Source organism: Rhinoraja longicauda, chromosome 5 (assembly GCF_053455715.1).
Source record: "Rhinoraja longicauda isolate Sanriku21f chromosome 5, sRhiLon1.1, whole genome shotgun sequence".
Taxonomy (NCBI): Eukaryota; Metazoa; Chordata; class Chondrichthyes; order Rajiformes; family Arhynchobatidae; genus Rhinoraja; species Rhinoraja longicauda.
In genome coordinates this window covers 8,101,877-8,116,492 of record NC_135957.1, presented here as the reverse complement: position 1 = coordinate 8,116,492, position 14,616 = coordinate 8,101,877, and the positions used below count along the sequence as shown (strand labels likewise).

At 44.3% G+C, this 14,616-nt stretch overlaps 1 protein-coding gene across 1 annotated transcript in view; it reads right to left on the bottom strand.

The window, feature by feature from the left end:
- LOC144593835 (dynein axonemal heavy chain 6-like) overlaps nucleotides 1–14,616 on the bottom strand; it is a 317,525-nt gene that overhangs the window by 92,610 nt on the left and 210,299 nt on the right. The window contains exons 45-46 of the mRNA XM_078399952.1: nucleotides 13,405–13,537; nucleotides 9,511–9,587 (exon numbers count right to left, since the gene is read on the bottom strand). Of these exons, the coding sequence (XP_078256078.1) occupies nucleotides 9,511–9,587; nucleotides 13,405–13,537 (210 nt within the window). The remainder of the gene's footprint in view (nucleotides 1–9,510; nucleotides 9,588–13,404; nucleotides 13,538–14,616) is intronic.

Genomic DNA, 14,616 nt, shown 5'->3' with positions numbered 1-14,616 from the left:
GCATGAACCAACCTGATCTCCCGGTTGCTGGACACTTTAATTCTCCTTCCCATTCCCACACAGACCTTTCTGTCCACGGTCTCCTCCATTGTCAGAGTGAGGCTAAACGCAAATTGGAGGAACAGCATCCCATATTTCGCTTGGGCAGCTTACAGCCCCGTGGTATATTGGTTTCTCTCACTTCAGGTAGCCCCGGCATTCCCTCTCTCTCCATCCCTCCCCCACCCAAGTCATAGTAGCTTCTCATTTTCACTCTACAAACAGCTTACAATGGCCTGTTTCCTTTATCATCGTTACTTTTTTGCATATCTTTCATTCATTGTTCTTTATCTCTCCTCATCATGGTTGATAACCCTCGTTTCCCTTATCCCTAACCATGCTGAAGAAGGGTCTCGACCCGAAACGTCACTCATCCCGATCTATCAAGGATCCTCTCCAAATTTGAGGAAGGATATTCTTGCTATTGAGGGCGTGCAGCGTAGGTTTATTAGGTTAATTCCCGGAATGGCGGGACTGTCATATGTTGAAAGACTGGAGCGACTAGGCTTGTATACACTGGAATTTAGAAGGATGAGAGATCTTATCGAAACGTATAAGATTATTAAGGGGTTGGACACGCTGAGGGCAGGAAACATGTTCCCAATGTTGGGGGAGTCCAGAACCAGGGGCCACAGTTTAAGAATAAGGGGTAGGCCATTTAGAACTGAGATGAGGAAAAACTTTTTCAGTCAGAGAGTTGTGAATCTGTGGAATTCTCTGCCTCAGAGGGCAGTGGAGGCCAATGAATGCATTAAAGAGAGAGCTAGATAGAGCTCTTAAGGATAGCGGAGTCAGGGGGTATGGGGAGAAGGCAGGAACGGGGTACTGATTGAGAATGATCAGCCATGATCACATTGAATGGCGGTGCTGGCTCAAAGGGCCGAATGGCCTCCTCCTGCACCTATTGTCTATTGTCTATTGTCTAAGGGCGCAGACTCCTCCTTCATCAAAAGCCTCGATCGCCTCGTGGCACCACGGGAGAAGAATGAGGAGGAGATAAGACTTTTCTTTGCCTTCCATCACAGTGAGGGTGTGCCTGGAGCAATCACTGTGATGGCTGTTTGTGTTAAAAATTGTAATTGTGTGTCTTGTGTTCTTTATTGTCTACTGCCGGACCCTGACGTGAGAGGACGCTGGCGCTATTTGTTCGCCGCTTCTCCGTCAGGATAGTTCATCTGTTTGTTTTTATGTCATGACTGTTTTTGTAAAGTGTCTTTGAGCACTTGGAAAAGCGCTATATAAAATAAATGTTTATTATTATTATTATTATTATTATTATACATGAGGCACTGCCTCAAGTTCATCAAGATCACCACCATGCCTTCTTCTTGCTGTTACATCAGGTAGAATGCACAGAAGCAAGAGGTCACACTGCTACTTCCCTATAATCAACAGGTTCTTGAACCAACTTGCACAACTAGAATCCCACCTAAACAACTATGGACAACCTCTTCCATTACCAAGGACTTTCTTTTTCTCATTGCATTTTGCACGAATGTGAGGAGAAATGGGCAGATAAATGATAGATGGAATTTAATGCAACTAAATGTGAGGTTTTGCACTTTGGAAGGTTGAATGTAAGGGGAAAGTATACAGTTAATGGCAATACCTTTAACAACATTAATGTACAGAGGGATCCTGGGGTAAAAGTCCATAGCTCCCTGAAAGTGGCAACGCAAGTAGATAGCATGGTAAAGAAAGAGTATGGTATGCTTGTGTTTATCGGTCAAGGGACTGAGCGTAAGAGTCAGGAAGTCATGATGCAGCTCTGTAAGATTTTGGTAGGTCCACATTTAGATTCATAGAACCATACAGCACGGAAACAGACCCTTTGGCCCAATTCGACCATCCCAACCAAGATACCCATTGGCACATATATCGCCAAATCTTTCCTGTCCATGTACCTGTCCAAGTTAATTTTTAAATGCTGTTATAGTACCTGCCTCATGTACCTCCTCTGGCAGCTCATTCCATATACCTGCCATCCGCTGAGAGAAAAGTTACCTCTCGGGCTACTATTAAATCTTGCCCCTCACCTTAAATCTCTATCCTTCAGTTCTGGATTTCCCCCTGCACTGAGTAAAAGACTATCCATTCCCCTCATGATTTTATACATAGAAACATAGAAACATAGAAAATAGGTGCAGGAGTAGGCCATTCGGCCCTTCGAGCCTGCACCGCCATTCAATATGATCATGGCTGATCATCCAACTCAGTACCCCGTACCTGCCTTCTCTCCATACCCCCTGATCCATTTAGCCACAAGGGCCACATCTAACTCCCTGTTAAATATAGCCAATGAACTGGCCTCAACTACCTTCTGTGGCAGAGAATTCCACAGATTCACCACTGTCTGTGTGAAAAAAAACTTTCTCATCTCGGTCCTAAAAGACTTCCCCCTTATCCTTAAACTGTGACCCCTTGTTCTGGACTTCCCCAACATCGGGAACAATCTTCCTGCATCTAGCCTGTCCAACCCCTTAAGAATTTTGTAAGTTTCTATAAGATCCCCCCTCAATCTTCTAAATTCCAGCGAGTACAAGCCGAGTCTATCCAGTCTTTCTTCATATGAAAGTCCTGCCATCCCAGGAATCAATCTGGTGAACCTGCATAAGATCACCCCTTAGCCTCCTGCGCTCCAAGGAATAAAGTCCTTGGGGGACTATTTGGGGGCCTATAGCACACACTCAACAAGGTAATCATCCCTTTTTCATTTCTCAACTCCACCCATATAGCCTCACTCAATATACCATCAGTAATGCCATCTCAGACAACTGCCATGATTTTCTCCTTAATCAGTAACGCATCTTCCCCTCCTCTTTTACCCCCACCTCAGCAACTGTACCCTGCAACATTAAGCTGCCAGTCCTATCCCTCCACAGATACACAAAAAGCTGGAGTAACTCAGCGGGTCAGACAGCATCTCTGGAGAAAAGGAAACCTATTCCTTTCCTCCAGAGATGCTGTTTGAGCAGCTGTTACTCCAGTTTATTGTGCCTATCTTCGGTTTAAACCAGCATCTGCAGTTCCTTCCTATACGGTACTATCCCTCCCTTAGTCAGGTTTGTAATGGCTATAACATCCTAGTCGCACATACCTATCCTAACCCTGAGTTCATTGGCCTTACCTGTCGGGTTCCTTGCATTTGGAGTAAAGCAAGCTGGCTCAGGTCTACATATACCAGACAATGGCTTCTGCCATCTCTTGTATTTTGCTTATGTATAGGACCCCCTCCTTAAACTGTTTTTATCTCAGACTCAGCCTACATACCTTGTGCTGTATCATGGCAAGATTATTGTACAGATAATATTAATCTTAATAATACTTAAAAAAAACATTCATTGAGTAAAGGATTGCTTTACAAAGGACCATGAGAGAATGATGATTTCTGGATCCATGACATGGACTGGAATATATCGAAGACCCACACCCCCCTGGCCATACTCTCATCTCGCTGCTACCACCAGGAAGGAGATATAGAAGGCTAGAATCATTACCTCCTGGTTCAAGAGCAGCTTCTTCCCATCAAGAATCAATTTCTTTTAACCCTCCTACACAACCCAAACCCACAATTCTATCTCAGCAACCCAACCACTACGGTCTTTGCACTACTATGGTTGCTCATTTTTTTCACTATCATGGACAGGATTACTTAGAATAACCAATAATGTGTTGTACATTTATTGTTGTTGTTTTTGTTGTTGCATCTAATGTGTCTGTAAAGTTGCAGCAAATAAGAATATTATTGTTCCAGTTCATATACAGTGCAGAAGACAAATAAACACTCTTGAAAGTCCAGGAATCATGCATTTATGTTATTGGTATATCACAAGCAACTCATTTATATATGCTCCTTCCACTATTCCAACCCAAGTTAAGATGAACATTGGTTTATCATGGCAAATGATTGAGCCCTTTCAGTGTTCGCACGGTACTATAGCTCAGTGTTATGTGTAGTCAGGGCTCTAGGTGGCAGTCTGGTCCACTGGTTCATTGTGCAAAGTGGGAATCTGCACCACCTGATATCCTGTCTAGTTTACAGCAACTGATGCACAAAAAGAAATGGCCGGTTGTCTCAATAAAAGCAACTCCACTCAGACCTGAGCAGGAATTGTCTGAGCTTTAATGTTGTCCCATTCTTATCTGCTGACTCGGTACAGGGATGCCTCCAAACTCACCCACAGCTTGATCACGAGCTCACTAGCTCACCCACTAGCTCAAGAGAGAGCTAGATAGAGCTCAAGGATAGCGGATTCAGGGGGTATGGGGAGAAGGCAGGGACGGGGTACTGATTGAGAATGATCAGCCATGATCACATTGAATGGTGGTGCTGGCTCGAAGGGCCGAATGGCCTACTCCTGCACCTATTGTCTATTGATTCATTCATCAAAACCCTGAGGTCTTATGTTCAGCACCACCCACCTCCTTCTCCAGTGAGGTGTCCTTCAGTTCTCTTAAGAGTTGGTACTTCAGAGACAAATTAGATGTGTCTCAGTTCCTGAAATTCAATGTAATGTGACCTTAATACATTAACCTGTTATTGAGCTGGCATCCTTAGAAATGTATGCATCATTTAATTGCATTGCTTAACTGGAGACTGGGGCTTATGTAATGAGAATGTCAGTCATTGCACACGCTGGCCAAGTGTATCTTTACAGAGCCTCAGTATAAGAGTGTCTCAGTGCACAACACTGAGAACAGAAAACGTGGAGAGATAATACATAAGTTAGACCATAGAACATGGAACAGTACATCACAGGAGCAAGCCCGACAGCCCATGATGACTGTGCAGAACCTGATGCCCAATTAAATTCATCTCTTCTGCATGCATATGCATTCTGCATGCTCCATATCCTTCTATTCCCTGCAGATCCATGCCTATCTAAAAGCTTCTTAAATGCCATTATCACATCTGCTTCCACTCCCACCCTCGGCTGCATATTCCAGACACCTACAACTCTCTGTGTAAAAAAAAAACGTGCCCCACACATTTTCTTTCAACTTTCCCCTCTCACATAGCTCTGCCCTCTAATCTTTAACATTTACACCCTTGGTAAAAGATTCTGACTGTAAATTTATACCTCCCATAATTTTACAAACCTATCTGATCTCCCCTCAGCCTCCGATGTTCTAGATTAAACAAGGTTTGTCCAACTTCTCCTTATACTTAATGCCCTGTAATCTAGGCAGCATTCTGGTAAAACCCCCCCCTGCACCCTCTCCAAAGTCTCCACATCCTTCCTATAATGGGATGACCAGATCTGCACATAATACTCCAAAGTTTTATAAAGCTGCAACATGACTTCCTGAATCTTATACTCAATGCTTCGACCGATGAAGCAAGCATATCAATAGACAATAGGTGCAGGGGTAGGCCATTCGGCCCTTCGAGCCAGCACCGCCATTCAATGTGATCATGGGCTGATCATTCTCAATCAGTACCCCGTTCCTGCCTTCTCCCCATTCCCCCTGACTCCGCTATCCTTAAGAGCTCTAGCTAGCTCTCTCTTGAATGCATATCATACACATTCACTATCATGTTACCTACTTGTGCTGCCACTTTCAGAAATCTGTGTTGCCAATTTCACACTTGCCCAGATTAAATTTCAGCTGCCATTTTTCCATCCATATTTGCAACTGATATTTGCAACACAAAGAATGTGAAAGTGAAAAAGGTGATAAAATGGACACAGCAGGATGATCTACATCCTGCTGTGTCCATTGACACCGTTTTCACTTTCACATTCTTTGTGTTGTCTGCAAACTTACCAACCAATCCATCTACACCTCATGCCTAAACGACGACCGCCCAGTGGCCTTGAAATCCACCATCATGAAATGTTTTGCGAGGCTGGTTATGGGGTGCATTAAATCCAGTCTACCCAGCGGCCTTGATCCACTGCAGTTCGCCTACCGCCACAACAGGCCCACAAACGGTGCCATCGCGCTAGCCCGAGCCCTACACTCATCCCTAGCACACCTGGGTAAGGGAGACACCGACGTCAGTAAACCACAGCTCTGCATTTAACACCATTATACCATCCAAGCTTATCACCAAACTCGCGGGACTTGGAGTCAGCACTCATCTCTGCAACTGGATCCTCGACTTCCTGACCAACAGACCTCGATCAATAAGGATAGGGGCAAATCATCCTCTATGATAATCCTCAACACGGGGGCTCCACATGGATGCCCCCTTCTCAGGCCCCCTTTTTACCCCTTGTATACCCATGACTGTGCGCCATGCAGGAATCTAATTCAATTTTCAAATCCGCAGACGGCACTAACTAATTTCCATCCAGACTTTTAGACTTATCACAAACAACAAAGCACCTCCAGCCAGCCAGAATGACACTCTTCCTCCACTATTGGCGGCACGGTAGCGCAGCGGTAGAGTTGCTGCTTTACAGCGAATGCAGCGCCGGAGACTCAGGTTCGATCCTGGCTACGGGTGCTGCACTGTAAGGAGTTTGTACGTTCTCCCCGTGACTTGCGTGAGTTTTCTCCGAGATCTTCGGTTTCCTCCCACACTCCAAAGACGTACAGGTATGTAGGTTAATTGGTTGGGTAAATGTAAAAATTGTCCCTAGTGGGTGTAGGATAGTGTTAATGTTACGGGGATCGCAGGGCGGCACGGACTTGGTGGGCCGAAAAGGCCTGTTTCCGGATGTATATATATGATGATATATGATGATATCCTCCGTCTTGTACGTTCTGCATCCAAATCACCAAGACGCTGTGGATTCCATGCAAATTAATCCTTTTGGTCAACCTACCATGAGGGACCATGGCAAATGCCTTACTAAAGTCCATACAGACAACATCCAGTGCTGTCACTCATCAATCACTTTCATCACCTCCTCAATCAAGTTTGTAAGAGATGAACTGCTGCAGACAAAGCCACGCTGGCTGTCCCTAACTAGTCCATTCTGTTCCAAATGTGAGTAAATTCTATCCCTAAGAATCCTTGCCTGTGGCAAAAGAGGAAACAAAGATCATCATCAAGGCCCCTGCAATCTCTCAATATCTTGGAAAGGTCCTATTAGCCTTGGGCACTTATCTCCCTTAATAGTCTTCAAAAGACCCAATGCCCCCTCCTTATTGATCTCAAAGTGTACTGGCATTTTAATATAGCCCGCACTGATCTCATTATCTTCCACGTCCTTTTCCAATGCAATGTATTTATTGAGTACCTCGTTCATATCCTCTGACTCCAAGCACAAATTCCCTCCTTTGTCCGTGAGTGCTCCTCTCCTCCTCTTGTTGCCATCTAGTTTTCTAATATATGTGTAAAATGTCTTGGGGTTGTCTTTAATCTGGCTTGGCAATGACATTGGGCCCATGTAATTGCCTGCTTGAGTTTCCTCCTGCTTTCTTTATATTGCTCGATGGCCCTGTCTGATTTTATCTTCCTAAACCTTTTTTTGCTCCTACGCTTCCTTTTTCTTCCTGACCAAATTTACAACCTCTCTCATCATAGGATCCCTTACCTTCCCATCCTTAACTCTCCTCCTTACTGGAACAAGTCAGCCCTGAAATCTGATCAGCTGGACTTTAAACGCCTTCTACATGTCAGATGTGAACTTAGCCAATACCGGCTGTTACCAGTTTAGTCTTGCTAGCTCCTGCCGAATAATGTTGTAATTTGCCTTCTCCCAATTTAGTACTTTGTCCAAATTTAGCACTTTCCTCCAAGGACCAGACTTATCCTGATTCATAACTATCTTAAAAATTATTGAGCTGTGATCACTGTTTCCAAAATGCTCTCATCACCTGTCCTGGCATGTTTCCCCAAACAAGATCCAGTATGGTCCTTCCTCTGGTTGAACTATCCACACACTGTTTCAAGAAAACCAATTGGATACATCTAACAAGTCCTGATTAGAAAAGTTTAAGCTTCTTGCACAAGGAAGTTCCAGTCAATACTGGGGAAGTTAAAGTCACCCATTAGGACAACTCAGTTGGTTTTACATAGTTTCAGGTCGGAACCCTTCTTCAGACCTGATGGAGAGGGAGGTAAAACAGGTAGAATAGTTGAATCTGAAAGTGTCTGAACAAGGGTTCCAACCTGAAACATCATCCATCTCTTTTCTTTGGAAATGCTGCCTGACATGCTGAATTACCCCAGCACTCTGTATCTATCTTCGGTATAAACCAGCATCTGCAGTTCCTTGCTACACACTTCTATGCTCAGTACCCTGACTGATGAAGGCCAATGTGCTGAAAGCCTTTTTTTGCCACTTTATCTACCTGTGAAGACAATTTCAAGGAACTATGTACCTGCACTCCTGGATCCCTCTACTACAACACTACCAAGAGCCTTGCCATTTATTGTGAAGGTCCTGCCCTAGTTAGACTGCCCAAAATGCAACGCCTCACATTTATCTACATTAGACTCCATTAACCATTGCCCACTTGCCCAACTGATCGAGATCCTGCTTTAACCTTTGGTAACCATCTTCGCTATCTTAATGTCATCGGCAAACATCTTTCCATAATTTGTTTACATATCTGTTCCTCTATCCCCCGCTAGCTCATGGGAGGCTGAGAGTATAGTCCCATCTGAGTGATTGCATCTTTCTTATTTTTGCGTTTACTAATATTGCTTCAGAGGACAAACACTCCAGTGGTTCCTCTCTGAGCGTCACCGTGACATTCTCCATGATCAATAATTCGACTTTTCTACCTCTTTTACTTCCCTCTCTAGTTAATCTGTGCAATTTCTTTCCAAGGTGGTGTAGTTGGAAGTGTTGTTACTTTAGAAAACATAAGAAGTAGGAGCAATCTAGCCCCTTCTGCCGGCAACTCTGTTCATCACTATCAGGCCTGATCTTCCAGTTCCTCTGGTTCTGGTTCCTAACAAAGTTTCCCCCCATCACCATGAACCTGTGTCTCCTGGTTCTTGATGTGGATTTCAGAAATAAAACAAGGATGATCACCGTATTGGGAGTGTACTATAGGCCCCCAAATAGTCAATGGGAATTAGAAGAACAAATATGCTGGGAGATTGCGAACTACATTAGAGAATCAAGGGCCCAGTTAAAATGAGGAAATGGAGAAGCCAAATATCAGTAAAAAAATAGCACTGGAGAAGGTGAACTCATCTAAACAGATGAATCACGCAATGGAATATCATGAAATGGAATAAACGGACTCCATCGAATATGAAGGACCAGCAATAGTGATTAGGTGTGTTGGTGAATACTGATGATACTACATAACAGATGGCCAGCCATCACTGGCGATCTAATCACGCTGGTGAACAAGGGTTTCGACCCAAAACGTCACCCATTTCTTCTCTCCAGAGATGCTGCCAGTCCCGCTGAGTTGCTCCTGCATTTTGTGTCTATCATGAGTCAGTGAATCTACCCGGTAATGTTCCAAGAACAGTGACAGCTATGGTCATGATTCTGACAAGCGCTTGCTGCCTTGCACGCCCACCACTACTTTTACCACTGTGAGATCTCGTACCTCTGTCAGTGCAGGGTGCGCCCTTGTCTGTTTCCCTGTTGAAGCCCTCCATCATCTGGGTGAGTCCCGGCACCAGGCTGTGAAAGAAAGCACATGGAAAGCAGCAATCACTAAAACAGAACTTCTTCCTCCCTGCAAACATGAAAGGAAAAATACACAGATCTGGATCATTTTTCACACCCTCAGGACTACACGAGACTACAAGAACATAGGAGCGAGAGTCGGCCGCCAGATCCCTCAAGCCCTGCCCCACCATTCAAGGGGGATCTACTCAACTACTCTTATTAGCCAGTTCCCCATAAACAACGTTCCTCTATCTTTCAAATATTTATCTACCTCCATTTTAAATATATCTAATGCCTCTGCCATCCTCTTATAGATAGAGAAATGCAGACATTCACTATCCTCTGACAGAAGAAATTATTATGCAATTTTTTTTTTTTTTTAAATGTCCTTATTTTGTAACCCTGTCTCCTTGTTTGTGACTCTCCTCCCCATGAACATGTCTCAACATCTATCCTGTCAAGCACCCTGCAAAGATTATATGCTTGAATTAAGTCACCCTTCAATCTTCTGAACTCCAAAGAATACAGACCCGCATGACTTCCTCAAAAAAAAAACATTCTATCTTATAGAGTCATAGAGTCATAGTCTTACAGTGTGGAAACAGGCCCTTTGTCCCAACGTGCCCACACCGGCCAACATGTTCCATCCACACTAGTCCCACCTGCCAGCGTTTGACCCATGTCCTTCTAAAACTGTCCTATCCATGCAAATGCTTCTTAAACGTTGCGATAGTACCTGCCTCCCCTATTTCCTCTGGCAGCTTGTTCAATACACCTACCACCCTTTGTGTGTAAAAGTTACCCCACAGATTCCTATTACATCTTTCCTCTCCTCACCTTAAACCTATGTATTCTGGTTCTCGATTCCTCTACGCTGGGCAAGAGACTCTGTGGGTGTACCCGATCTATTCCTCTCATGATTTTATACACCTCCATAAGATCACCCACCCCTCATCCTCCTGTGCTCCAAGGAATAGAGTACTAGCCTGCTCAACCTCTCCCTATAGCTCAGGCCTTCGAGGCTTGGCAACATATTTGCAAATCTTCTCTGCACCCTTTCCAGTTTAACAACATCTTTCCTATAACATGATGTCTAAAACTAAGCACAATACTCTAAATGCGGCCTTACCAACGTCTTATACAATTACAACATGACCTCCCAACTTCTATACTCAATGTTCCAAAAGCTTTTTGACCACCCTATCTACCTGCGATGGCATTTTCAATGAACTATGTCGCTGCGCTCCTAGATCCCTCTGCTCTACAACACTCCCCAGAACCCAACCATTCACTGTGTATATTCTTTGCTCAATCAACAGGAAAGATGAGGGCAGTAAATTGTGGACGCAGCCCAGACAATCACACAAACCAACCTCCCCTCCATTGACTCCATTTATACCTCACACCCTCGGCAAGGCTGAGTCATACCCTGGCCACTCTCTCTGCTCCCCTCTCCCATCGGGCAAAAGGTATAGAAGTGTGAAAACGTACACCTCCAGATTCAGAGACAGTTTCTTCCCAGGTGTTATCAGGCAACTGAATCATCCTAGCACAACTAGAGAGCAGTCCTGAGCTACTATCTACCTCATTGGTGACCCTCGGACTATCTTTAATTGGACTTTACTGGTTTTACCTTGCACTTAACATTATTCCCTTATCGTGTAACCATACAGTGTAACTGGCTCGAATGTAATCAATGTATTGTCTTTCTGCCGACTGGTTAGCATGCAACAAAAGCTCTTCACTGTACCTCGGTACAGGTGACAATAAACTAAACTGGGCAGGGTGGTAGATGTTGGCTGCATGGATTTTAGCAAGGCCTATGACAAGGTCCCGCATGTAGGCTTGTGTGGAAGGTTAGATCACATAGGGTCCAGGATGAGCATGCCAACTGTACAAAATTGGCTAGGTGGTGGTTGCTTTTCCGTGAGCTGCAGGGATTGGTGCTGGGTCCGATGTTGTTCGTCATCCATATTAACGATTTAAATGAGAATGTAATTGGCATAGCTAGTGAATTTGTGGTTGACACTAAAATAGGTGGCATATTGGACAGTGAACATTACCTTAGATTACAACTGATTTAACGCAACTGGAAACATGGGCCAAGGATCAGCTAATGAAATTTAACTCGGACAATTGTGAAGTGGTGTATCGTGTGAGTTAAACTGGGACAGTGACTGTGATTGTCGGGGTCCTGGAGAGTGTTGCAGAACAGAGAGATGGAGGAGTACAAGTACACAGTTCACTGAAAGTAGTGACACTGGAGGACAGAATGGTAAAGAGGGCATTTGACACATTACCCTTCGACAGTCAAAGCAATGACTTCGAGAGTTGGGGGCGACAAATTATTACAAGACATTAGTAAGACGACACATGGAGAATTGTGCGCTGCTCTGGCCACCTAGTTATAGGAAAGATTAAATTAAGCTGGAAAGGGTGCAGTAAAGATTCACATGGATTGGATGGGACTGGAGGATTTGGGTTATAAGGATGATTTGGGTCATTTTTCTCTTGGAGCATTGGAGTTTGAGGAGCGACCTGTAGATCTATATGAAATTATGGGGGACGCAGATACGATGAATAGTCTTTTTACTCAAGATTGCGGTGTCTAAAATTAGAGTGCATAGATTTAATGTAAGAGGGAAAAGAATTAAAGGGGATTTGAGGACAACATTTTCACACGGAGAATAGTGGGTATGTGGAATGAGTTGCCAGAGTCAGTAGTTGAGGCAGGTACAATGACAAAGTTTAAAAGATAATTGGACAGGCAGATGGATAGAAAGGTTTAAAGAAATATGGGACTTGCTCAGATAAGCAACTTGGTCAACATGGACAAGTTGGCCTGGTTCCATGATGCAGACTCTATGTTGCGGAAAGGTCTTTTACAAAAAGAGCTCTCTTACTCATGCCCTGCCAATAAAATAGTTTGGTGATCGCTCAGAGCTGTCCCCTTAAGAATAAGGGGTAGGTCATTTAGAACTAAGATGAGAAAAAACGTTTTCACACAGAGAGTTGTGAATTTGTGGAATTCTCTGCCTCAGAAGGCAGTGGAGGCCGATTCACTGGATGCATTCAAAAGAGCTCTTGGGGCTAGCAGAATCAAGGGGTATGGGGAGAAGGCAGGAACGGGGTACTGATTGTGGATGATCAGCCATGATCACATTGAATGGCGGTGCTGGGTTGAAGGACCGAATGGACTACTCCTGCACCTATTGTCTACGTATCTATGTAGCTGTGTAACATTGCAGAGCTCCCTATGTATGGACCTTCCCTCAGCAAAACACTCCCTTGGCAATATCCTCCCGCAGTACGGCACTCCTTTGCACTGCCCTCCCACAGTGTGCTGCTCCCTCAGCTTGACCCTCCTCAGCGTTGTCCTCGCAGAGTGCAGCACTCCCTCAGCATCTTTGGAGGTTTTCCTGACTTCCCATATCATGAAGGAGGAGCTTAACAGTGCCTTATCTGCCATCTCGACTGCACTAAGGCCATGGAAGAGTCACAAAAAGAGTACCAGGCCTTACCTTATCTTGCCGTTACCTTCTACTCAGCCTCCTGGACGAAAGCTCACCAACCATAGCCTCATCCCTTATGCTCAATAACGCACTTTACCACAGTCTCTCCCAACAAGGCCGCTCCCTATCTTCTGCCCCGCTAGTGCCTGCCTTCCTTTTACACACAACTGGAAGCAGTCATTCCTGGTCATGTTAACAGAATTATATCAAAGCTTTTTGTAAAGACTATTTGATTTAATTCAGCGGTCAATCCCGTAACTAGATATTGGCCCCAGAGATCGATCAGCTTCTCCCCTTTTATGCACGCAGATGTTCACCTGTCATGTTTTATCTCATTGTAAAGGAAGACGTCGTTCAGGATGGACTCCGATTGGATTGACGAGCCTTTGTATTTCTCCAGCCTGGAAAGCATTTCCTGAAGAAGAGCAGACTTCCCGTTGCCAGGTTCACCTGGAGAAAGTAAAGACAAAGCTGGAGTTTCCACATGGCTTTCCTGTTTTACCAGCCCTTAAACCTTGAATATGGTGGGCAGAAAGTGTATATTACAATCTTCTTTTGTGTGACCTTTCTTTTAATCTCAATAACAATAATAAGCTGGAAAGGGTACAGAGAAGGTTTATGAGGACGTTGCCATGGTTAGAGGGTGTGAGCTGTAGGGAGAGGTTGAGCAGGCTGGGTCTCTATTCCTTGGATCGCAGGAGGATGAGGGGTGATCTTATAGAGGTGTATAAAATCATCAGGGGAATAGATCGGGTAGATGCACAGAATCTCTTGCCCAGAGTAGGTGAATCGAGGACCAGAGGACATAGATTTAAGGTGAAGGGGAAAAGATTTAATAGGATTCTGAGGGGTAACTTTTTCACACAAATGGTGGTGGGTGTATGGAACAAGCTGCCAGAGGAGGTAGTTGAGGCAGGGACTATATCAACATTTAAGAAACAATTAGATAGGTACATGGATAGGACAGGTTTGGAGGGATATGGACCAAACGCGAGCAGGTGGGACTAGTGTAGCTAGAACATGTTGGCCGGTGTGGGCATGTTGGGCTGAAGGGCCTGTTTTCACACTGTATCACTCTATGACTCTATAACACTGAATTCGGCACAACGTTTATTCTTGTCTTTTGCACTGCTGTTGTGCTGATGGTATGACTTAACTGGGTAGATCACAAAACAAAGTTTTTCACTTTATCTTGGTACACTTGACAAGAAAACTAATGCCAACACCATTCACTGAACAATTTTCATTGCTGGTGTGTGGAGATCATTAGTGCAGCTCGGATTTATTATCTATCCCCAACTGCCTCTAAATTGTTATGCTTAGCTCTTCCTCAACCCCATTACTGTGGGCCTGACATCACATGTAGGCTAAGGATAGTCGATTCTCATCCCTCAAGGACATTAGAGAACCTTACGGGCTTGTAATGATAATCTGAGTGTTGCACAGTGATAATTACTGATACCAGCTCAAATTATTCAGCATCTATTTAGTATTATAATGACATTGAAAAGACACTTGGACAGGTACAT